The sequence below is a fragment of the Aythya ferina genome (genome assembly GCF_964211825.1).
Source record: "Aythya ferina genome assembly, chromosome: 5".
In the NCBI taxonomy this organism is placed as follows: Eukaryota; Metazoa; Chordata; class Aves; order Anseriformes; family Anatidae; genus Aythya; species Aythya ferina.
In genome coordinates this window covers 59,767,558-59,793,218 of record NC_140301.1, presented here as the reverse complement: position 1 = coordinate 59,793,218, position 25,661 = coordinate 59,767,558, and the positions used below count along the sequence as shown (strand labels likewise).

Genomic DNA, 25,661 nt, shown 5'->3' with positions numbered 1-25,661 from the left:
CAAAAAAACAGTGGGCAAAATTACCTGACTTGGGTAAAGGTCAAGAATGTTGGAAAAAAAATCACTGTAGAGGACTAAACAAAAGAAAGTGGAAATCAAGATAAGATTAAGAGTCAAAATGACAGAAACACCAGATGCTGTGTCTTCAGAGAACAAATCAAGCCCTTTCAATTGTTGGATCACTGAGTATCTCTTATTTCCTATGTGGTTCTGAATTCATACGAACACAGCAGCCTCCCCAGAAAATAAAATCCCCTTTTCAGTCAATATGGCCATTATGTCCCAATCAGCAATGCACTCTCAGAAGTGAAGGAAAAGTGCTAGTAAAATCAATACCCACCTCCAGGTTTTATTCCCAGTGGAGGGGAGCTCCCATCATGCACACCCTTCCAGACCTTCAGTGCAGTCAACTACATCAATTTTAACTTCATGCTATCTGCCAGACAAATAACAACATCCAGGGAAGTCCTTATTCTGCCTTACATCTGAAGAATTACTGGATTAAGCCTGAAACAGGGTGATATTTCACCTCATCATGAGAACTGGGGTTGTATTTTCTACTACCAGACCTTAATCTTAAATTTAAATCTGACCCGAAATGAGTCTAAACACTTCATTAGAATTAATCAAAAAAACTGGTGAAAACCCATGATTCCCAGCTCTCAAATCATTGCAGAGGTTCAGAAGCAGCATTTCTGGCAAATAAGAAAACAAATTACACCAAACATTTCCTGCAAAACACTACGTCAAAAATAATAATAATAATACAAAAATCATATGAACAGGCAAAATATTCTGTGTTAATAAAACCAAAATGGTATATTTTGCTTTTTACTTCTCCTGATTTCTGTTACAGTATATAAACTCCCTTAAGCACAGTCAGAGCTAAAAGCATGAATTGTTATGGAGAAAGTTCTTCAACATCATTTACAAAAAAAAAGCCTTGCAGGTGGTATAACTTCTCCCCTTTTTATATATATATATTTTTTTTTCCTTACAACCAATATAAGTATTTTTCCTTACCATATATATAGCCACAGAAAACCTATCAGTAAGTGCTAGATTTGTCTGAGATCTGCCCAGAATATCCAGGCAAAGCTTTGCTACACCGAGGCATCTGGGAAAAACTGTCACTGTGATCAAACCATCAATGTCAGAGCCACAACAAACAAGCAACTTGGCCTTAAAAAATGACCTTGCCCAAAAGCTGAGTCACTGCTAATGCCAAGAGACTCCGAAAGGGACACGGTGTCAAGATTTTAGCTTATAAAATTTGCTTCAGCTGTGAGCGACTCTGCAGTTGAGGCTTGTCCCCAAGAACAGAAAATCACTCGTGAGCAGGGCAGTTTTCTCCTTGCAGCCTTTCCCAGGAGCAGCACTGAGCCATCCCTGGGTGCTCGGTTTGGGAGGGCATGGACATGGACATGGGCAGAGCAAGCAGGGGGCTTGTGCAGCCCAGCCTGCAGAGAAAAAGACCTTCACATGTGAAGCATCTTTACTCCTTGGACCTGTTCTCACCAGGTTCCTGTTTATATACAGATACCCTTGGCTTAGACTCTGCCATTCATGTCTCTGATACTGAAATATTTGACGTAACCATCCAGCACCTGCATACAGTCACACAAGTAGCTCTTTTTAATTTTATTTTTTACTGGTCAGGAGGTAATCTCGTAATCTTGACCTTACAGAAACATTTACAAACTCTGTTCTGTGCCATATCTTTCGGGAAGGTCTGCATACCTGCGTTTGAGTGCTCTGACTTTTGATGACTCTTCAGAGGCAGTCCTTTGCTCTAAAAGGGAAGATATATGAGAACGGAAGGATAAGGTCTATAAATTTTTATAGCTCTGTACTTAGCTCACGCACAGGCAGTAGAGTAGATGACAGTCCCGAGAGAAGATATATGATCTTCCTACGTTAAGCAACATTGAATTTAAAAGCACCTCAGAGTATCCAGCCACTGTGTTTAAGATGCTTTGGCACTCAGGCATTACAAGTTTGGCCTTACCCAACATGTGGGGACCAATCTTCAAGAGCACAGCGAAAAATCAGAGAACAGGTACCAGAGGTGCAATGGTTCAAACTGCTCAAGCTATGGACAACGCTGGCTGAGACTTGAAGGATATGAGACTTATTGAGATGTTTCTGAAGGTCACATCAAGGTCATACTTTAGTGTATGTGCACTGTGTTGATCACAAGAAGACACCATTGCCCTTGGTGGTTACTGATCCCAGCTGCTGCCCCAGCACACCATCACAGAATCCCAGAATTGTTAAGGTTGGAAAAGCCCTCCAGGATCATCTGGTCCAACCATCCCCCTACCACCAATGTCACCCCCTAAACCAAAAGCAGAATTGCAAAGCAACTGGTTCTCAAAACCACCCTGTCTACTAATCTACTCCAAAACTTCCCAAAATATTAAGAACACATGGATTGCTGGTATCAAACAATTTTCAGTAAGAAAATCACCTCTTACTCCCAGCTGCAGGTCTGCATGCCGAGATACTTTCACTTAAAACTATCCTCTTACTGTTTATTAGTTATTTTTAGCCATTTTTACCGTAACTGTGGATAGCTAAGCCACAAAAAAAAAGTCTATGTCTGCAGGACCTCTTTCACTCAATATCTGCTCATGGTTCTTGGGAAAGAGCATGGCCAAAAGTCTCAAAACCCATTTGTAAAATGCCAGTCCCCCTCCAGATTCATCAGCTCTGCATTACCCCCACAGGTCCCTTCCCACCTAAATTGTTTCATGTGGGAAGCGAGTGTGTAGAGGTTCACTGGTGTGCTCCACAACTGTGAGGCAAGGCCAGGCCTTGATCAAAGCGTTCACCTCTCCCGGCAGGTTTTAGGTGTGAAAAGGCTCCGGCCTCAGGCCCGACGTCCTTCCCCACCACGCCTTTTCCAAGCAGGGACTTTTCAAAGGCTGCAAAGCTATCGCAGCCCCATAAAAAGCAAACTGAAACAGGCAAAACAGATGGGCCGGAGTGTGGAGGCACTTACAGCAGATGGCACTCAAATATTAAACTAACATTACCGTATGCTTAAGCCGTGGCCTGGCTTGCTGCTGATTGCAGAGCCAGCCTGGTGAAAACACGCAGATGAGAAATGAGCCTCGTCTCACCAAATTACCCTGCCCAACATCCCCTTCCCACAGAAAAATGCCTCACCAGCGACTCCCCCAACAGCAGGGATGCGCTAACACGATGCAGGCTACGTTTTGACGAACAAAACCCATTCAGAATAACTTAAGGCCTCTCCCAGACCCCTGCTGGAAAACAATCTCCTTGAGACACTGTGTAAAATTGTGTTGTTGTGCTTCTCTGCTGCAGCAAGCAGAGGTGGACACAGAGGGAAAAAGCCTGCATTGCTTTGTGCATGTCCATTGTGATAGTTCTGGGCAACACGGGGTGACACAGGAGGCACCAAAGAGGATGGGAACGAGCTCTTTGACCAAGGGCATTTGTGCCACCCCTAAGCCAGAAGTGGTCCTGACTGTGGCTTGTGACACTGCCTGGTGGCCATCAGCCTTGGTGTCCCTCATGGGTGTTTGGAGCCAGAGCAGCCACAAAAGGTGGCACAAAATGGGTGTGCATTTAAAATGCTGAATTTTATCTGACTGTGTTTCCTGGCTGGGGACCTGCCTGGAGCCTGGCCCTGCCCGTTGTGCCATCTAGTGTGTGAGTGACAGCACGACTGTGCAGCTCCAGGCCAGGGGTTCCCGTCTCCTACACAGAATTGCCATAAAATAAAAAAGGAAAATAAACACAGAGCATTATGATATCCCCCTGAAAGCCAGAAGGTGAATGTGGTCACACTAGAGGTACGACTTACCTCTGAAGTGATAACAGAAGGCACAAGTGACGCTGTAGATGTATTTCATTAGTGTTTTGCAACTAAATATATCACCCATAAACCACAGGAAGCTTCTGTGCACAGCCACTAACTTGCACCACAAGCCTCCACTGGGACTGCACAGAAGAGGGGCTTGGGGCAAATTTGGAGACCAGTGGATGTTCAACACCACACACATTCACACAACTCTGGCTGTGCTCCTGGTCATTCAGAAGCAACTGACCAGTTTAGAAGAACAACTCCCAGGGCTACCACATTTCCAACAGACCCGTGCAGAGTCAGGCTGTTTGTTTGCACCTCAGGCAAACCTGTGCATGGCTGTCGGAGAGGCCCGACGTATCCCCTGCAGGTTTTGTGAGCCCAAGCATCTCAAGAGATGTCCACAGCGAGTTTCGTGTCAGTAGTCCTGGCTGACCACAGAAGAGCTGAAGTGCAACAAGAGATTTAATTTATAAAATGGTAAATCTAAGAGTACGGCAGGTTGCAAATATGTTCCTATGCATGGTCAAATTATGCTCATGTATACACTGGCAAGTTTCTGGGACCTTTACTACGAATTCCCATATTTTATTTTATTTTAAACCTGGGCTCAGACATTTGATCTGAAGGGCAACAAGCTGCTGCATGTTCCATTAAACCGATCAAGCAGAAGGAATCTGCTAACACTGCCATTGAAGCAGAGGCTGGAGAGAGACGCAATGCCCCAGCCCCAGGGAGATCTCTGACCAGGACAAAGCCCCCAGGCTGTTGGTCACCAGTCTGCAGTAAGCCAGGCCACCCCAAGCTGGCACAGAGAGTCTGACAGGACAGCAAGAGAAGGCACAAAAGCACCCAGCCAAAATGTTTCTTCTCTGTCTGTCTTGGTCCAGGCTTCTCTCAGGCTTCTTGCAAACTGCCCTGCTCCAAAAGAGATGCGCTCCCAGGAGAGCAGGTCTTTTCTGAAGTTCCCCACGTGCCCAGACCATGTGAAAGCCCAGCCTGGGCATCACCTGAGCTACACAATGTCATGGCACTGTGCAGGCTGTACCAATCAGTCGTTTTATTTTCCAAAGTTTGTGGAAAATGTATTGCTTTTCTTAGAACAAACCTAAAAATCCGCATCTCTTGCTTTGGCTGCTGGAATGCACAAATACATTTGGTCTTACTTCTTTGTGGCTGAATATTTAAAAACAACACAAAAAAAACACAAAAAAACACCACCCACCCACCCACCCAAAACAAACACAAACAAACACAAAAAAAGAAGCTGAACTGGCAACCTCCTTCCCAGAGAACCACAACCAGATGGGCTCCAAGCCCTGTTGGGTATGGGCTGTGTCCGCCTCTGGGAGGAGATGTGGGGGCAATGAGAGCTGAGCAGCAAATGTCTTGCTGTAGCTCTGCCTTCCCCTCTTTGCTCTGCAGGAGGCAGGGGAATTGGTAATGCTAACATAGGCAGCGATTGCACAGCTCTGGCCAAAGCAAAGCCTGTGTCGCAGCAAGGATTGCAGCCTTTCTGACCATGGCAAAAAGTGAGTGAGGCTCACTAGCAGCTAACGGCACGGGAATAGCTCCATCCTCTATTTCCAACCGTGTAAAATGGAGGCAGGCAGCCACTGCCCGTTTTTGTTATTGCCACTGGATGGCAACAGCTGTTAAGCAGAGGCAGAGTTATCACTGCGCAAACCCCACGTCCACTTGCTGCGCTCTGCCTTGAAGGAATCACAGTATCACACGGTGAGATAGTTCATGCTTACACACGAAGCTGACAGCTGGCTATTTTTAAATTTCATATACCTGGCTACGAGCTGGTCAAGGGCCACAGAAAGATCTGAAATTGGGTGTCCAAAGCACAGCCAAGCGTGTCGAACAGCTTCATCTGATCCATCGCATTCCTATGAATCTCCAGAAGTGCTGGGCTTGCACTTACCAGAGCTCAGGTGGGACTTGGCATGGCCATAGGGGGGCCAGTGAGACCCCACCTGGACTCTGTGAACCTCACTGAAGCCATTTTGTCTTAATGACAATGTGTGGCAGGGGCACAGCACTCACAAGGTGACAGGTAGCAAGGAGGTAACACGAAACACTGAAGTTTTTGTCTTCCATCTTTTATCTAAACAGCCTCATCTCGTTAGTCTTCTCTTAATGATAGATACCAACAATTCAGGTAATTCTGTTAATGATGATTCTGTTCTTGCTTCGGGTGGCATCGTTCTGCTGCACTTCCACTGCGTGGCACTGCAGCACCTCCCTCTGTTCTCATCGCTCCGGCTGAGCCTGGTCCATGCCAAATGCCTGGCGGGTGAATCGAAGCTGGCGTAGGGCACGTATTTGATGCCCCTGTTGAAAAGCTCTGCCAAGATTTCAATTCAGTGCTACGAAGGCAGTCGCTGCCCCCTCGGATGTGCTCTGCCTTGACATTTCTCTGCCAGCTGATGGAGCTTCAGGCTGACGGAGCCAGGCGGGACACAGTGGGGATGCTGTGGTTCCACCAGGCCCCAGTTCACCTCTAATGACCCTGAAAAACAGCTGAAGGGTTTCATGTGAATTCCCATGAATTCTCCAAATGAGGGACAAGCTCCCCTTTCCCAGGTCAGGAGAGACCCACGATCTTCCCTCAACATAAAAATTTAACCAGCGCCCAGACACAGTGACCTGTACAGCAAATAACCCACAACAAGAAGGTGATTTAAGCCAGACCCCAAGATCATCCACTGTTTCATACCTTGAGCTCACCTTCCCCTACCTTTAAACCTGTTTCAAACAAAAACAAAACAAAAAAAGTTTTAGCAATAATTGTCTTGATAGGCTTTCTCTTCTCCTTGGTGTTAGCACCAGAGCATCGTGAGGGAGAAAAGCACATACTGTAAGCGTGGTCCTTATGCACCACCACACAGTAATTAGCATCTGTCCTGACAGAAATGTTCCTGCCAGTTCCTGCTGACCTACGGGAACATAGGTAGGAAACACGGACACGCTGTGACACAGGGAGAGAGTCATGCACACGGGATTTTCTCTGACCACCTCATGGGAACAAGCCTCTGCTAGCATCAGTTGAAACAAAGACAGAAAGTAAAAGAGAGGCAAAAGTTAGGCCAAAACCCATGAATATGATCAAGGGGGACTGGATTCATACTGTGTGTAGCTGCACTAAGCTTTGTAAGGCAGCATGAGGGATTTTTCAGGAAAGCCTGTCTGCTGATAAGCGTACATATCCCTGCACATTTTATTGGGCCCTGAAATCTCAAAATCCCAGGACGGACACATTAGGACATGTCATGGTGCCAGAGGTCAGCTGAGACCCAATGTCTGACACTGCAGCAGGGGTGTGCAAGGGAAATTCACCCAGCCCTGCAGCTTGGAGGGTTTGGGCAGGGCCTGGGCAAGTCCTGCAAGAGGAGAAATTTGGGACGGGGGGAGAGAAAAGACTGGAGCTCACCCACCTGTGAAAGAGCTAAGAGATGCACAGCACGGCATTGTGTGCTCTGAGAGCCTGGCAGGAAAACACACCAAAAAGCAATAATCACGTTTCTTATTCAGCCTATTAATGTCATCAATTCATTATCGCTAGGAACAGCAGTATTAGCATACCTAATTGCATCGCAGCTCCTGCAGTGGGCTCCCCAGCACGTTGTGAAAGTTCAGGCTGTTTCCTTACTAGACTTGCACGCTTGGGTTCACAGCGCCAGATAAATCAGCTGTAAAAGCATGCCCCAAACGTGCCCGCCACGTCTCCAGGCCATCATGTGGTCAAACGTCTGCGCAAACACGAGGGATGACAAAGATGCTCGCGGAGCAGCAGGGGAAGGGGCTGCCCCCCTGACCTGTATCCAGCTGTTTGCAGGGAAGCTGCAGCTCTCTGAACTGCAAACCCCAGCTGATGGAGGAGCTGTGGACAGCCTCTGTCCCCCAGCCCAGCCAGGGGGACGGCAGAGAGTCCCTCCCTGCTGTGCCAGCCTGCAAATCTGGGGGCACACTGGATTAGGAGCTGGATTAGGCTTTCAGAGGGGCCCCAGGATGTCCCCCAAGGCACGCAGAGCTGGAGCGAGCACTCCAAAGTACCCCTCCTCTCCACACCAGCCCGTGAGTGCACACCAAACCCTGTTTATTGTGTATGGAAGGGGTCAGCCACCACCACGGAGATACTGAAGCTCCACCAGCTTCAGAAACACCCAGACTCACCAAACCCCAACCCCTCTCCTCCTCCAAATCACCAGAGCCTGACCCTTGCAGCTGCGGTTACCCAGTGCCAGCAGCATCCCCCGGTCAGCAGTGCTAACACCTCCCCTGCAAGGAGCTTCTCCCTCCTCCCCCTTCTTCTCAGCAGCACTGCGAAAATCAGCGTAAACATCTGCATTTACCTCTCTGCTTATTTAAAAACGGCAGTAGGGGTGAAGCCAAGGGACTTCTTTTCCCAGAGTCCTTGGAAGACACTTTGCTTTGGTTAACAACAGTTTCTTCGATGGGTTTCTTCAGGATTATTCTCTCCTTCAGCTCCTCCGTGCTGACGGCAGAGGTCGGGGGCTCAGCGCTTATTTTCGGGGCAACAAAGGAGCATTTCAGGTAGGACGCGGAGTCTGCCAGGTTCTCCCTGTTCATCCTGCTCTCCGTCGTTTTACTGGCTTCGTAATCCAAGGCGTCGGCGCGCGAGCCGTTCTCTTCCTTGATAATGTCCATCACCATGGGCTTCATGAGCGGGGAGTCCTGCTCCCTCTTCGGGCTCTCTTCGGAGGCCGACGAGGCATCGCAGGACTCGATGATGAGCTCGCTGTCGAGCTCAGCCTCCCGCTCCTCCCGCAGGATGCTGTACTGGATAGACGGGGAGGCGGGCGACGGAGGGGGCCCTCCGATGTGGCTGAAGGTCATGTAGTTGGAGTGCAGCACCTCCTCGGCAGCCAGCGGGTCCTCCGACACCAGCTCGATCTCCGAATCTCCTGACTCAGCGCTGCTGGCTTCGTTATCCATGGGTGCGGGGACAGCAGGGTGCCCGGGCTTGCCTCGCTGCTCTTGCTTCTCGGCGGAAAGGGCTGGCGAGCGCTGCGCCTCCGGGGTCTCGAAGGAGAAGCTTTTTGCTTCCTTAATGGCACTGATGAGCTCGTCCTCCGACAGGCTGCCTTTGCCCTGCGATTCTGAGCCCGACGGTTCTGCCACACAGAAAGAAAGGGAGAAAAAAAAAATTAAAAATAAAAATAAAACTATATTTTTTGGCTGCTTGGGGAACCAACAATAATTCACCAGCACGGAGCCCTCTAGCAGGGCTGGTAGCACAGGCAGAAAGTCTGATGACTTCGATGACTGATAACAGGTTATAGGTGTTAGCTGTTCAATTAAACCTACAAGAGAAAGAGCCCCTCGTGTTTCCTTGGGAAACAGAGAGGTTTTAGTGACAGCACCTAAGCCATGATGTCCCGCTGGGAGATGGGCAAGAAGAATTACCTCCTCTCTGCCCTTCAAGAAGTTTTGGATTGTGTGATCTGCTAACACACTTGCATCAGTACTGCCATATCATGAGCAGATCTGCAACTCAACCGACACAACAGCTCGCTTGTAACACACCCATCTTGTAGGAGAAAGTCCCTCTGCAAGCCAGGGACAGGCAGCAGAAAGGATTATGGCATTTGGGACTGCCACACCACACTGCTATCTAGATGCCAGGAAGGTCCTGTTGCATCTGACACACTGAGCAGGAGCCCAAGCATCCTTTCCCTCCAGCTGCAGGACGTGTGTGTGAGCCGTGCAGCTCCCCTGCATTAAACCACGTAAGTACTTGCTCCCTGAGCTGCTGTGAAATGATTTAATCTGGGACACATCCAAACAGGTATGTGACCATCAGCCCTCATAGCACAGCAATGCCCTGATCCTCTGCTTCACCCCAGTACTGCCCACGTGCGCAGATTTCTACTGGGTAGAAATAGTTAGGGCAGGTTTTACATTTCTTCTTCACTTGTGGAAGTGGAGGCAGTGGAAGTGGAGCCCTGCAAGAGCCAGCCCCTACGGGACGATGCCTGCTTCTTCAAGTGATGTTTTTGGCCTTCCAACACCCCAACGGGATGTGGTGATGGGACTCTGTGCTGCTCAGGCAGCGCTGGGCATCGGCTGTGCCCATGGAGAGCAACGTTTCCACGCCACCAAGCAGACAGGGCATGCCACGTGCCGTTCACCCGGTACGATCAGATACAGTTATCAAGTGCCATTCAGCCCTTTTACAGCTGCCAAGGACTGCATAAATAATAATTAGCGCCTGAAGTTCTTAATTGCCTCTTAGTGCCAAAAGTGTAAATCAATAAAAACAGGAACGCTGCAGATGTAGCGTGTGATGTCACCCAGCCAAATAAAAGAAGAAAAATGGGATGCTTTAAAGGCTATATATTACCTGAAGATTCTGGCTAAGACAGGCAGGATAAATTCAGAGCTGCTGGGAACTCCTTCCATCTTTTTTCCTGAAAGTGTGCAAATGCACGCTCAGTTCTGGAAGGTGTTTCTCTAAGCGTAGGTGTTAGTGTGGGTGGAAATCCCAAACTGCCATTTTATGGAAATCCCTCCTGAATTATAAATGCTCCTAGAATTCATCAAAGCAGTGGAAATTTCAGTTTGCGGATGTTCATTGTCAGATATCAGGGGTTTGATCCAGGATGCTGACATTTAACTTGGAGCCCCAAAACTCTGCTTCCTGTCACAGAATTTTGTTCCTTTTTCACATGTTGTACTGCTCCCGTATTTCAGTGGTTCAGAGCAATGTATAATATGGGAAATGAGGAACAGATATCATATACCACTGCAGTAATCAGATGATAAGAAAATGTGATAGAAATGATAAGAGAGGGATCTTGGTGCCTTCCACCTCCACACCCAAGATCAGAAATCAGCAACCTCTAACAGAAATTGGCCCTTTGTCCCTCTGTAAATGAGACGACAACATTTCCCTCACCAGCATTTTCTAGGAGCAGCACTTGCACCTGCAAGCAGTGCTCCTTTTAACATTCCAATGTCCTACTAGGGCAAAAGGGCATTAAGCAACCATTAAAATCTAAAAAGTTAACCCAGCCGTTCACAGCACCCTGGTCCCATATGCCCCCGTTTCTTCTGTGGAGCACGGTCAGCTAGGGTGACCAGAAGACCCCAAAATCAAAGGAATCTGACCCAAACTGTTGCCTGGCTGATGATAGCCCTGATGGCACCCCTGCAAAGAGGTGCAAGAGCAGAGTAGAAACAACTCTACCTGTGAGACACTACAGATCCCACAGCACACAGGGCTAACATTGCAACCACTTGCTGAAGAGCAGAAAAAAGGTGCTGGTGGCAGCATTACCTGTGCCGGAGGAGGGCGGCGTGACAGACCCTGGGCTGTCATCTTCTGGCTCTGACACTGTCACCGTGGGCACCACCTCGTGGCTCGGCTTCAGGCCGGTCTCAGGCTGAGTGGGACTCGCCTCTTTGCTGGGAGCTTCCCCAGTGCTGGGTATCTCGGTCAGCGTGATCTTGACAGGGGTCGTCACCAGGGAGGCACTTTGCTGGTCCCCAGACCTTTTGTCTTCAAGAGGGGCTTGCTCTTTGGGAGCCTCTTTGCCCTCCAAAGTCGGCGTCCTCAGAGGTTCGGCAGCGTGGCTGGACCCGATGGGTGCTCCCCGGTACTCATCGATAAGGTCCGGGCTTTCATCTTCTGATTCTGGGTCATGTTTTTCTTGGTATTTTATTTCTTCTGATCTACTTATGTCCATGTATTTATAACCTTCTACTTTCATGGGATCTGCTAAGGTTTTGTCAACTTCGGTAGACTCTGCAGGAGTCATCTCTATTCCCGAATCGGAGCTAAACAAGCCGCGGTACTCGAACCTAGTCACGTCTTGAACAGGATGCCCCAGCGTGTTAAACCCCTCCGTGCTGCCCGAGCAGGGAATGGGGCTGTTCTCCTGCTGGTAGATCCCTGTGAAGTAGGTGCTGTCCCGGGGAGTGGTGTAGTGGACGTCGGAGATCAGAGAGGTGTAGAAGGAGCTGTCGGCCCCGTTGGCAGCACTGGAGCCATAGTCGAAGAGGTGCGACAAGGCCACGACACCTAAAGCAAACACAGAAAAACGACAGGGTGAGGAGATGAGAGCCATCAGTCTTTCTGCAAAGCCACACGTGCCCACTGGCGATGTTAGACTGAGTTTGTCATTGGCTCGACCAGGTTGTTCCTGGACAATGCTTGCCCAGCCTGTGCATAAAAATCTCCGGTGATGGCAATCCCACAGCCTCCCTCCCCTTCTGGCCCAACTTCTGCTCATCACCCTGCAGGAAATATGGAGCTCCCAGCCCTCCCCATGTGTCCCTGGGCTCCCAAGCACAAGGCAACCTTCACAGCAACCCTAGGGGATGCTGCTGCAGCTGCAAAGCCAGAAACTACAAAATATCAGTGAGAAAGCTCCAGAGCTTCTTGCACGTGTTTATTTTCTTTCTCTTTGCATATGCATAACGACACCATCCTTAAATACAGTTGCAACTACTTCTGTCCCACCACACTCCGCAGCTCATACAGTGAGCCTGAGCAGTATTTTTTCCCCTTAGCACGACTCAGCATGTAACCACAGGCTTTATTTCACTGCTCAGCCTTGCTGGATTTCACACACACAGTCCCAGCGCTGCACAAAGGCGGAATGACCAGCTCCCTCACACATATATTTGCATTGCTCAGCGCTGTGATGATTTGCAAGCAGCACGCGGTTCCTCCTCCCCAGGCTGCCTTTGCAGCAGGAAAGGCGTGCTCCCCCTTTTGCAAAGAGAAACGTGGTAGCAGAGAGAAAATGCAACCTGAAAGCGTTGCCCAGTACCTCATCAGGTCCTACCTGAGCTCATTTGGTGCCTCGAAAGGACAGCTCGTCCACACAAAACGCCAAAAACATCTCAAACCCATCAGGAAGCAAAAAGGGACAGGTTATTTTTCTCACTCGTATTTCTCTTGCTGAGCTAGCCTTTTTGAAAATTATCCATAAACAGGTCTGGGTTTTCACAAATGTGTTGGTTAGCTGAAATTATCTGAGGCATTGTTCATGCCAACATATTTCAGGCTGTGAATTGCTGACTGCAGCCTATTCGTGCCTGTTGCTGCCAGTATGTGCTGGTTGTAATTTACTGTTTGTGCGGGGTGAGCGGCTGTCTAAAGCATGAGGTTTCAGGGCTGCTCTTTCATCAGCTGGTTCCTCGGTGCCTTCTGGGGCTGATCCAAAGCCCACCGAGATCACTGGGGGGGAAAAAAAAAAAAAATCCCACTGATTTTGAGTGGCTTGGAATCAGCTCAAGGTGGCTGGGCAATACTTGGTGCTCTGGGTGCTCACACGGGCAGCCTAGGAAAATGCCATCCTAATTCTTGGCTGCCCCTGAGCAGAAAGGAAAAAATAAGCCTGAAATGGTCACTGAAAGAAACATCACAGTCACTAGGGGTAGGAAAAGCCGTGCTATGGATTTATCCAACACAATAGCAAACCTAAAATGGACTCATCAATCATAACCCTGCTTTATTTTCATCGCAGAGGGTTTGCAAACACTGGTGAAACAAGAAATGTGTTTCTTTTGGGGTTCAGGGCAAGGAGTTCAAGGGTGTTTGAGCGTGTCCTTGCACACGCGTGAGCAGGAAGGGCTCGCGTCAGCAGGACGGATCGGGCCTGGCTCTCAAGACAATCGCAGAGTCAAAAGCTCTAAGACAGCTGAAAGTGCCTAATTACGAGGATTTAATGCAATTCCGCATTTCCACAGGGAGTGATTTAAAGCCATGGGTAAAAATGCCTCTCCGTGGTGAAGTGTGAATACACCAGCTATTAGGCCGGCTGTTAAAGACACCGAAACCTGCAATAGCTGAGCATGTTTTTGCTGCAGAACGGTGAGTTCAGAGCCCGGTGATTAAGCAATGCCCTCCCCAATCTGAAGTTTATTTAGTTCAATATCCGTGGGAAGGAGATGCCTTGAATAGCACTGCTGACGGGTGGCAGTATCGGCTCTGAAGTTACCCTTGTTACAAAAGGTTTTTTTTAAAAAAGTGCACGTCCCTCAAACGCGCCCGAAAACTTGCCTGCCAATTCAGGTAAAGCAAAGCTATTCAGTGCTGAGAGCAGCCGCCGTGTTTGCTTGTAACACAAGCCCTCGGGAAATAATTTCCCTTCCTGCAGGCAGCGAAGCAGTAACGGGTCTGCTTCAGCCACTCTGAGCACAGCTGAGATCTCGGTACGTTGCGTGCATTTTCATCAACTGCAAAGAATTCTTTTTTTTTTGGAAAATGATTGTTTTCTTTCCCTGGAATAAGAAATTGAACGCTCCAGAAGTCCTCCCCTGCAGCGCTAGATTTAGGGTTTAGCAATTGACACACGAAAATAAAATTAAGAAATCGCTGGCTCCATGCAGGGTAACTCTTCATTGAAGGAAGAGAGCTGCAGGCCGATTGGGATCAATGAAAGCTGAGGTGCTCCGGCACACTGGAAGAAGAAATCAAGAAGGTAGCTGAGGTTAATAGTCAAGAAAAACAGCTAATTTAAACGAGAATGATTTTTTTTCCCCAAAAAAAAAAAAAAAAAAAATAGAGCTCGCTCAGTCTTCGTCAAATTGATCACTTCCAAAAATTGTGTTTGATTTCCTGAAGTCACCTGGATGCCGAGCAGTCCCCGTGTTGAGCTGCCTCTCACAACCACAGCTCCAGGGACATTTGGTGGCACGGACAGACCGATGTGGGACGTGGCAACCCTGCGATGCAAGGTTCAGTGCTTATTGTGCCAGTGGTTCGGTCAGAATCGTTCATTTCTCAGAAGAGGAGAGGGGGAACTGGTCTTTAATTAGCTGATGATATTTTTACAGCCTGGAGCTGCACCAAGAAGCCGAAGGATCTTCAGGTGCTCTTTGAGGAGTCCAGGCTCCAGCGACCTTTCCCAGACAGAAGCAGACCAGTGTCAGCAAGAGGCTTCCAGCAAGTTCCCGTAGGTCCTTTACCCAGTTGGCTCTGACTTTTGCTGGGGATATTGAGCCTCGGGAGATGATCCTGGCTGCCCCAGTGCTGCAGGGCTCCAGCCCTGCCCCATGCCCACACGGATCACAGCCTCCATGCACCGAGGTCCTTCCATCCCCTTTGGGCACTCTCCAACTTGGGGCGATTCTGAAGTAGAGACAATAACACGCAAACCCCATGAAGAAGGGGTTAAACTGCTGTTAAACTGGTCCAAACGTTGCCAGGAGGTCCCTCGGGCCAGGTGCCACAGCCGGGTCCCAGCACCTTTGGGTGTCACGCAGAGGTTTCAGACAGCCGAGCTGCCAAAACCACACAGTTAGCATTCTCCAGCTTTCACTCTGTTCTGCTCCAGGACTCCCGAAGGCAGCACAGAGCTCAGGGACGGGCAGCGCCTTCCCTTCAGCACTCAGCCTGAAGCCTGACTCTTAATCGGATATCCAACATTGTCTTAAAGGCTCAAGGAAATGACTGAGCGCTCTGCCAACCTTTTTGTTGTACCATTGCCCTCTCTCCTCAAAAATCTGACTTCATACCAAAGCTGACTTTGTCCGACCCCGGGGACCTGTCACAGACTCCCCGTGCACCCCCAGTCCCTTTGCCAGACCTTGCCACCACCTGAACGCCTGCACCCAGAAAGCAAATCCTTGCTCGAGCTCCTCTCTCACATCCCAGAGACATCCTCCTGCCTTCTGCCGAGCACACAACAGCAGTAGCTGTTAGGCAGCCCTGCCTCTTCTGTACCAACCTTACAATTTTGGCATCAGCTGGAAGCCACAAGCCTGTGTTTGACCTTTGCTCCTTCTTATTCCTAATGCTTCCTTGCAAAAAAAATAAAATAAAGAGGATGAGATTTCCCCTATTCTTTTGACCCTCATATATGATCATTTCTTAAATAAAAAAAATCTCCATTTTTAAAATTTATATTCCCATGTTCTCCTCTGTACAATTTTTGTACCGATGTTCAATGTTTCATCCCTTTTCCCCATCCTGCAGTACCCACACAGACTGGTAGCCCCAAGTCCCTCTCCCAATTCCAAGCACACATCATCTTAGACCCAAGCCCAGCTGCTTCTCCCTCCCTGCTTGGTTTCAAGCCCAACCTCAAGCCTCAGGAAAACTGTGGAGATTTCCAGACACCCTTCACTGGCAGACCCCAGTGGCAGACATCCCTCAGCCCAGTGCCAAATAACACGAAGCTTTGAAGCAGGCTGGGTCCGGTCTCCCCGGGGATATCTGAGCACACCAACTGGGAGCCACACACTCGATTTTTACGTGACCCCTCTCTACCAAATTCTAACTCAAGACACTTCGGCGCCCAGGCAAACCTCACAAACACTTGGGTGCTTGCAGGCTGGTTCAAACAGAGCATGAAACCCAAATTTCTGAGAGCTCTTCTGTCACCGTGCTGTGGATAACTCCTACACCAGCCTGGACTGGCCTTCATGGATAACCATGGAGCCAGCTGCCAGCCCCGAGCTGTGCTACCTGGAGATGCTGCAGGTGAGGAGCTCAGAGGGCTCCTTGCAGCCCAGCTTCCCCCCAAGCACAGGCGGTGCCGGCCGGCCCCAGCTGCCAGGAGATGGTGCTCTTCTTTCTTCTAGCTCAGGGTCTGCAAAGCCGGCGTGCAGGTTGGCAGCTCCTCTTCCTTCAAAGCTCTCCTGATGCGGGAAGGACACAGCTCTGCAGGGCACGGCGATTACAGATGTGAGTGGAGTCATTCTGGGGCTCCTTTGCATCACAGACACAAGAAAATTGGATGTACCAGAAGGATGCGTGCTCCTATTCTGTTAGTATTTTCCCTGGCTCTCTGCATGGGTCCTGGGAGGGGGTTAGGGCATCAGCTGGGCAAGGGGCTTGTCCTCAGCCCCTTGCAGCAGCCCAGAGGAAGGCACACAGAGAGGCAGGCATCATCTCCTGCACAGGTAGGAGGGCAAAAGGACGGGGTGGAGAGGGGAAACAAAACCCCAAAGCCACCAAACAGAAAACCCCGTAGGCTTAATTCTCTTTATATTCCAGTTACTCCACCAAACACCACTTCAGTTTCATTCCCTCCAAGATGGAAAGCAAGTCTTAAACTCAAAGAAATTGGTCTGGTGATGCTGAACGCCCTCAGCCCCCGCGGATACCCACTGAGCTTGCTGGTGATGCTCAGTGGGTGCCCCAAAGCCTTGCAAAGCAAACCCACAGCAGATAGCTCAGCAGTTCCCATCTCCACGTGCCCTCCGGGCTTTCTGCTTCAATAAAGAGCCTCAGAGAGCTCCCATTTGACCCAGCAGGAAAAACCTGCACTGAAGTCCCTGACGACCCTCCCTGATACCCTGGGCAGCATGAAAAATGAGAAACACTGAAAAAAAAAAAACAAACCACCTTTGGAGTAGCCTAAAGCCAGTTTAAAAGCTCACAAGGTCGCGAGTGCTCCTGCTCGAAGTACAGCTGCGCCAGATCTCCACACCAGGCAGACCAGGATACAAATAGCATTTTGTAATTTTAAACAAAAATCACTTTCAGGAAGATAAAAAAAGAAGTGGGTTGCTGCAGTGGTACCACGGGGAGTACACGCCTGGTCGGCAGGGTTCAGTGACACTGAGGCACTGCTTAAGACGCTATCAAATGCACTTTGCTAAGGCTTATTAAAGCCCACTAATAAGAATAATCCATTCTTATTTCACTGGACTCACATTTCCCCTGCAAGATCAAACTCCGCCGAGTCCCACAACAGCAATCTTCCGAGCACAAAGTGAACTGGCACCTAAATCACGCTTTCCAGAAGTCCCATTTCTCCACAAGCTCTCAACTACTGCAATTCCATTCCAGACGCGATTGAGGAACTCCAGCTCTTCACTGCTTTTATCCCCAGGCAGTCGGTGGCTCACCAAACCTGGACCAGGTCATCCTTTGAAAGCCTTGAAGCAGCCCCATCCCCTGGAGAGCCCCTGCCCCCCAGCCCCACTTTGCTGGCTCCTGGTTTCTGACAGACCCAGCTTCCCTCGGCTGCCCTAAGGCAAGCCACAGCAGATTCAGACTCAGCCTGGAGAAGACAGAAAGCCCATTTTGGTGGTTTCTGAGGCCATGATAAAATTGGGACAGAAATTGCTGCCCTACAGCTTGAGGCTCTTCTAGAGCTGGGGAGAGAGGGCTCGGTGGCAGGGGGTAAGAGCTGGCAGTGGAGAAGGTGTTGAAAGAAACACGACTCTTTTAAGGCATAACATGATATACACTGCTGGGCTTTCACTCAGACCTGACTGCAACATCTCATGGAAATCCTGCTCTTAAAAATGAAGAAGGAAGGGAAGAATGAAGCATCTTGTACTTGGCTCCCCGTGCTCCAAGGCTGCGGCCAGCCCAGCAGCACAAATCCTGCAGGGAGGCAGAGCGCCGGCTGCAGTGAAATTCAGCTGTGAAGAAATCACTGAGAGCTCTCAAGAGGAAAATTAATTTTGCAGCAATGCATAACACCTCCAGCGATGTGTCAGGCACGGTAATTCAGGGAGAAAACCAGCCAGCGGGCACCAAGGGCTAGGGCAAGGCAGGAGAGAGAAACCTGCATGAAACTCCCTGGGCACACAAGCACGAGGCCCTGGCAGCCAGCAAAGAGCATCTGAAGACAAGATGCTATCAGCCACAAATCAGGATCACGTCTAATGCCCCATGGAAATCAAGGTCTGAGAGGACACAGCAGCACAAGGCTAATGCAGGCAAAGAGCTGGAGCTCAAGAACCCCCCTCCTATTCTCTTTTCACCCAAAGTTTCCCCATCTCAATGTGACCTGCACCAGGAAGCCCAGAGGACCGGTGTGTGCTGGCTCCTGGTGGCTTCTCGTGTTGGCAGCAGTAGATGCGTTAGGAGAAAAGACCCAGCAGAGCCCCAGCGAGGACCCAAACCCTGTAACATCAAGGAGCGAGGGTATAACACACGAGCAGCATCAGAAAAGGCTCAGAAAGAGACACTGCAGAGGTTCTGCCGAGGCAGGGGAGGCAGCAGGATCTGATCCAAGCACTAATGTGGTTTTCCCTCTCCATTAAGTGTTTTCCTCCTGTTTCTAGACTGTGGGGGCACCCTGGGTATGTCTGAAAGTCAATCAGAAAGTTATCAAAAGTGTATTAAAAGTTAAAGCTCTCGCAGCAGTGCAGAATATGGGGCAGAGCCACTGCAGTCATAAATCAGCATCAACCTGCTGGCTCCAGCTTGTGCTTAAGGAGGGTCGGGCCAGATGTGCTATAACTAATGCTATAAATGTCCTCGCCTTCAAGGTCTCTCCTTTATTTACCTGCCACCACAGCTCTTCTCCTGCAAAAGATGAGTTCATGCCAAGCAGAGACGGGAAGAATCCTCCCCAGGCATCTCACTTCCCTGAAGGACATTTTCAAAGACTTATCCCATCCCTTGCTCTACTTCAAAGAGCCCACAGGACTACGAACCCCTCCATTTCCTGACTGCCAATACATGGCACCTGCAGACCCCACCAATATTCGCCCACCCAGGAGCCCAGCATCAAGTTTGAAGTCTGTACTTTGAGTGGAGGCATGATGATTTTGGGGGAGCACTTGGAAAGTGCTTTTCCCCCCCTGAAAGCCCAGGGGAAGCTCCTGTTCCTTACGTGGCAGTGTCCATCTCTTTTTACATCAAGCCTGAAGTCCTGCAAGGGTGATGTGGATCTCTGCGGTGAGCTGGTGAGCTCAAGATGTTGGCTTTCACCTCCCACGGACAGCTTGGATGTCCCCAGGATAAGAGCCAGGACCAACCTCTCCGCCAGGTGCTGCAAATTTTCTATTAAAAGCCACACTGAAGACTTTGCTTTTTCAGCCACACAGAGGTCTGCTTTCCTCCAAAGCGTGTCCCAGCCCCCAGGGGAAGGTCCAAGACCTGAAAATGTCCCGCTTTGCTCCCAACCCGGCCTCAGAAGCAGCAGAAAGCACTGAGAGTTTCCTCCTCAGCCTGGGAAAGTTCAGATCCTAAATTATCAGGGCTTGTAAGAGAAGTTACACCGGGAACTCTTGAATGCTATGGGTATGGGGGCACCTATATCACACCCATAGGTTACAAGTGATGTTAAAAAGAAAGAGCAAGAAGGCTTTGTTTTAATGCTGTGTTTTCAGAGAGATGGAAGGGTAAGGCCAGAAGACTTCATGGTGAGCAAAGCACTATGTCCTCTGGGGAAAGCCCATTCTGAGAGTCTACCAGAGCGAGCGAGCCAAAGGGCATTTGGACACAATTACTAAGATTAAGCATCAGGTTGTGCTAAAAAAATCGTCTAATAGCCTTCTTGGCTACAAGCTTGGTGTTAGGAAGAAAAGGAAAAGTAATGACTGGGAGTAGCCCACTTTCTCTCGTATTTTCAGCATCCAGTCCTCCCTGGTAGGCAACTCTTATGGAAAATGGGTTAAACGGGCAAAATGTTAGTGAGGGAATTTAGGCATTAAGGAGGCAGCCCAGAAACAGAGAGGAAGAGAAATAAGGGCTGATGGAAGCTGTTTCTTCTCTGTAGCATGAAATAGAGAAGGGCAAGACAGGGACAGGGCAAGAAGGGACTCCCACTACCTGGCTGCAGCTTCTCCTCTGGCACAGGTGACCCAGGAGCTGGGTACTTCTGTGGGTTTCTTCACTTAGGAAAAGCACCGAAAGGTGCTGAAGAGCTACAGGAGGAAAAATGCTGATGGCATAAGAACTGGAGGGCAGGACACCTGGGACCAGCATGGAGGAGGAAACGAAGGAGATAAATTAATATTGTAGGGTGGGAAGGGATGGGGAGAGCAGGATCCGGCTATAAATACTTGCAAGGTACCGACTTTGGTGAAGGGAGGAATTAGTCACAGTCTTAGAGGTTGGGAGGAAAAAGCAAGAGCTTGAAGTTAAGCTATAGAACTAGGCTACGTGTCAGGGTGTATTTCTTGATAGAAAGGGATGGATGAGTGGGACAGGGGGCACGGGGTGTGCGAGGCTCCTGCCCCACACTACAGGATCTTAGCAGGGAACGAACTGCCCTGCACCGGGAGCAGGTTGCAGATGCCGGCCTGGCACCACTGTGGCTGCCCCGATTTTGCCTCTTGTACAGCAGCACTTGAGTTGAAAGCTGGGCAAATAAGAGACGCTTCGGTCTGCCAGGAGAGAAAATTAAATGGAAGTAATTCTGCTTAGAACCAAGCTGTAACAGATTTTTTAACGATTTTTTTTTCCAGTCAAACGGGAAGACAAACCAATAAAAAAAATCATTCTAACACAAATCAATTTAATTTGACCTGAGGCTAAATGTCACAGATCTGGTTTACAGCAACCCCCCTTTGAACCGTGCACCAGGGACCCTTATGGAAGCACACACAACGCGGCACACGTGCCATCGATTTCCCAGCCCCTCCTGGGCTGCAGCTCCCTTCAGAGCTGATGGAGAAGCATTTTTCAGCTTCTTCCCTAACTTCTTCCCAAGTCCAGCCACTTAGGGGCTACCTCCTGCACCACCGAAGATCACAGGCAGCCCTAAATCCCGCTCAGAGCCATTTTAGCTCCCAGCGTTTTGGATTTGAGCCCGCGACATTATTCACCACCCCATATAGTTGCTATAGTAACACCATATTGGGTATTATTAGAAATCAGCGTCCCCAGATTCCATATATCGAAGGGGTTGTGCAGCAGGGCCGGGAGCCATCCCTGCATGCACAGCTCCCCCTTCATCCCTTCATCCTGGTGGATGCGGTGCATTAACCAGGCTCTCTCTTACCCCAGCGCGCACCCCACTTCTAGCTGGCCTTGCTTCCTCACCACAACTTGTTTACACGTTTCCTAGGGATGAATGAACAAAATACACTCCAATTTAAATGCAGACATTGCTTTTTTTGTTGTTTGTTTGTTTGTTTTTAGCCCAAGCAAACGAGGAAAATCTGAGCTGTTCCACTCTGCTGTCCACAGGACTTCACTGCATGACCTTGCAGGGATAAAGGTGCAGCAGACCTTGCTGAACATTTCACATTTGGTAACAAGAACTACCAGCATTTTTTTTCTGCAGCTTAATGCCAAAACAGTGCACATTCACTAAGAAAGGGAAATGAAGCCAGTGTGGGGCTAAGGATAGACATAGAGGACTGGACTGGGGAAGAACCAGGCTGCACCTTGCTCTAGGACACAAATCCCTACATTGCTCCGCTAAACTCCTCCATGAAGCAAGCTGTATTTAGCTGCTGGAATGTAGTCAATTAGGCAATGGATTTCCAAAATAAATTAGGAATTTCACCGTAGCAGGGCAGGTCTCAGAGTAACACACTAACAATGATGCAGTGGTTGGCGTGGGAGGTGTAGGCTGATCCCAGTCCCCTCCAGGGGTCATCACCCTTCCCAGCACCAGGGGGTGTCCCCCTGCACCAGGGACCGAGGGTGTGGGAGCCCTGGACACTCACCTTGACAAAACCAAGCTGTTTCATTTCAATTTTAGCTTCTAGTTTTTCAGTTTACAAGCTCTCACTGACATTCGCTCTGCTCCAGATTAGGAGGTCAACAAATAAGCGCGTTGTTTACAAACGCCTTTCTATCCAGCTGCCACCCAGCTCAGGTGCAGCATCTTTAGGTCAGAGGTTGGACTCGATGACCTTGAGGTCTCTTCCAACCTAGACAATTCTGTGATTCTGTGATCTCCTCCTAGCCCCGAGGCCAGCAGACACCCCACCACCATGGGGACACAACGCAGAAAGGGCTTCTGAAGGCTGCACAGCTCCCAGCCCGGTCCGAAACAGCCCAAAGACAGTAAATGATATTTCACTCCTTTAAAAATCGGTAATCAAATGGATGAGAGGCTGCAGGGAGAGTATTTCCAGTGGGCTATTTATACCACAACGGGCTCAGCTTTCCCTTACCCTGCAGCCATTTAACACTGTTTCGCCTTCGTGGGGATGAGCATTCAGGTCTGTCACCAAGGCGCTCGCAACATATGGGCAGACTCTGCATTTTGAGCATTTTCATCCACTTAAGCACGTCAGATAAAGGCTCTGGGACTCTAGGCCTGCTTTTGACCAAGACACGTGTAAATAGGCATTCCGGGGAGATTTCTGTCCACATGCCCTGGACACAAAGAAACCTGTCCCAGGGCTGCCAACCCAAATCCCAAACCCAAGGCTGGGCTGGCAACACACACCAGGCTCCCATTTTTGGGGGAAAACAGCCCCCATCTCCCTCCCAGACCTCTCCCAGCTCCCACCCAAGCTGCAGACCAAGGTAAAACCATTTTACTTTATTTTTTTGCAGAGGACAGCAGAAATAGGTTTTCTGTCCTAACCACGGGTGGTCACGTTGATACAAGCACTCCATCCCCAGCCCAGGTCAGCCGGTCTGAATTTCTCACCTCGCTCTCAGGTTTACTGCAAGTTTTGCAGCTAAACTGCACCGGAGATCATCGCTGGTACCTGCCTAGGGGCTGCTCTGATTTTGGCTCGTGGTGAGAAGAAACCAGCCGAGAAAGGAAGCAGAAGGGATCAGAGAGAACAGTGCTAAGAACAGGGGAGAGGAACTGGCAGAGAGGGACGAGATGGGGCTGTGTGGGAGCAGGGTGGAAAGGACACTGATGTGGTGAGAGAGCGATGCAGAGGAAGAAAAAAAAAAAAAAAAGCAATGGGAATAAAGGATGAGAGAGGTGAAGAGGCAGGGAATGAAGTATGAGATGGGGATGAGAAGTTTTGGAGGCACGTACCTGTCTCCAGGCAGTTTGAAGGGTATTACACCCAAGCTGTGTTTCCCTCATTCATGTTTACCCATCACGTGTCTCTGGGACACTATTTTTTACCAAAAACACACCAGGAGCCTTTCGCACTTCCATTTTGGAGGTAGGGCCAGGCACTTCCCAGGCACAAGGCAAGTCTCTTTTTAGATTAAATACAGAAAAAACTATCAGAGCAAGCAAGAATAAATAACTCTGTTCCTGCGGAGGAGGCTGTGGTGCGGAGCTATTCTCAGATGTGTGCGCAGCCCCAAAGGAAAAATAAAAAAAAATTAAAAAAAAGGATGTTCAGAAAGAAACGAGGAGTTGGTGGCCTCAAACCCTGCATGGCTGCAGGCATTTCATGTGTCCCCTGAAGTGAAGGAGCTTTTCAAGTCTGGACCAGCAAGGAGCAGCACAGGCACAAGAGCAGAACAACTTGACCCACCTGCAAGGTGTTGCGTGGCTCCCCGTTACACCACGGCCACCCCTGGCCCTCAGGAGTGAGGATGAGGATGGAGAAGCCCCGCTGCTGGAGGGAGTGTGGAGGCAGGAGGCTGTCATCCTCGGCAGCAGGGCTGTTGGGCCACAGCACAGAGCAGGATTAAGGCAGAAATGTGCTGAGGGAAGGCTGGGCCTTTCCCAGCATCACCCCCACTCCTGAATCAGCCAAATCCTGTTCCCCGTACGTTCCAGCTGCTCTGCCCCTCACCATACGCAACACCCCAGGTTGATTTATCCACTCACGGGGGGAAACCCAGAAGCTTTGCTTGCAGCACTGATCCCTTCTTGTGCACGGCCACAAGGAAGGCAGGGACTGGTTTCTTGCCCTTGGGGCTGTTTGTGGCTGACAAAACCTCGCCCTGCCTCAATGCTGCTCCAACCAGCAGCACGTGGAGGTGCACAGAGCCATTCCCAGCTCCTGTACGCTGCCCCCTGTGCGATTTCACCATCCTGCTCCATGCACGCAGCCTGCTTTGCAAAGCATCCCCACCCTGGGACGTGGCTGGGGCCGAGCTGAGGCACAGGAACTAAAACAAGGTCTGGCAGTACTCACACCAACACCCTGAGTATCTCTTTACCTCCCTCCCCCCCTCCAGAAGCTGTATTTTACTGACATATAACACAGCCTTATTCACCTGGGAGCACGTGAAGGACATTGGTACTTTCTGTAAGGTGGCCCTGGATGCTTCATTTGCACAAGAGGTGGAAAAAAGCCACTTGTCCATCTGCAATCTGGCTTTCTTGACTCCTACAGCAGCTGGGCTGTCAAGGATACATCTTCCTGAGAGCCCTGACACTAAAAATACCCGTGATGTGCATCAATCTGAGTGCCCACACAGTTTATACTCAGTAAAGTGATGTGAGGCTCCCAAATCCCTGTGCTACTCTTCCAGAAGACAGATTCTTGCTTAATAATTGTCCAGAAAAAAATTTCCAGAGCACAACTGCTCTGCTGTTTAGGAGTCTCCTAAATTTCCAGCCTGAATTTATTCATCACCAACCCACATCCCATAGCTCTGCCAGCAGTGCCCTTTGCCACTTGAACATATTTATAGGAAGCAATCGCTCCTTTGCAGCTCTCATTCAGTGAGTCTGCACAAATTACTGTCTGTACTCTCCTCAGGAAAGCTCTGCAGCCCTCACCCTAAATCTCCTGAAGAGCCTGGGACGCCTGGTACCGCACTGAGAATTTTCTTCTACTTTCCATGTTCTTCTTTGGAAATACCTTTAGGGTGTTTTAAAGCACATGACAACATCCTGATGAGCAGGGCAGACTCAGATTGTTATTCTGTTTGGCTGGGGCAGCGGGAAAACACCCCGGCAGCAGTAGGTCAGCTTTTGAAGCATTTTTTTTCTTGGTCCAACCATGAGTTTCTGCTCTGGTATCACAAGAGAAAGAAGGACAGTGACTGGGTCTGATGTGGTCCAAGAGCATCAAAGAATCAAACCCTGAGCATATGGCAAAGCACAGCCACGTTTTTGCATGCCCAACTTTTTTTTTCCTGAGCTGAAGTGATCACTTCTCAGCCTCTTGAGGTTTGGGGATCTCACTTCTGGATGATGACCATCCTGCTCAGCACCCTGGCTCAGTCCCCACACTGCTGTATGGGCATGAAGAGCTCTGTGCAAGTCAGCACGCTCACGCTGAGCTTGAGCCAGAGCATCCAGACCCAGCTGGTGGA

General features: G+C 49.5%; 1 protein-coding gene across 1 annotated transcript in view; it reads right to left on the bottom strand.

The window, feature by feature from the left end:
• Nucleotides 1-25,661, bottom strand: part of RTN1 (reticulon 1) — a 97,666-nt gene that overhangs the window by 33,764 nt on the left and 38,241 nt on the right. Inside the window, exons 2-3 of the mRNA XM_084520897.1 lie at nt 11,145-11,888; nt 8,197-8,979 (exon numbers count right to left, since the gene is read on the bottom strand). Of these exons, the coding sequence (XP_084377023.1) occupies nt 8,197-8,979; nt 11,145-11,888 (1,527 nt within the window). The remainder of the gene's footprint in view (nt 1-8,196; nt 8,980-11,144; nt 11,889-25,661) is intronic.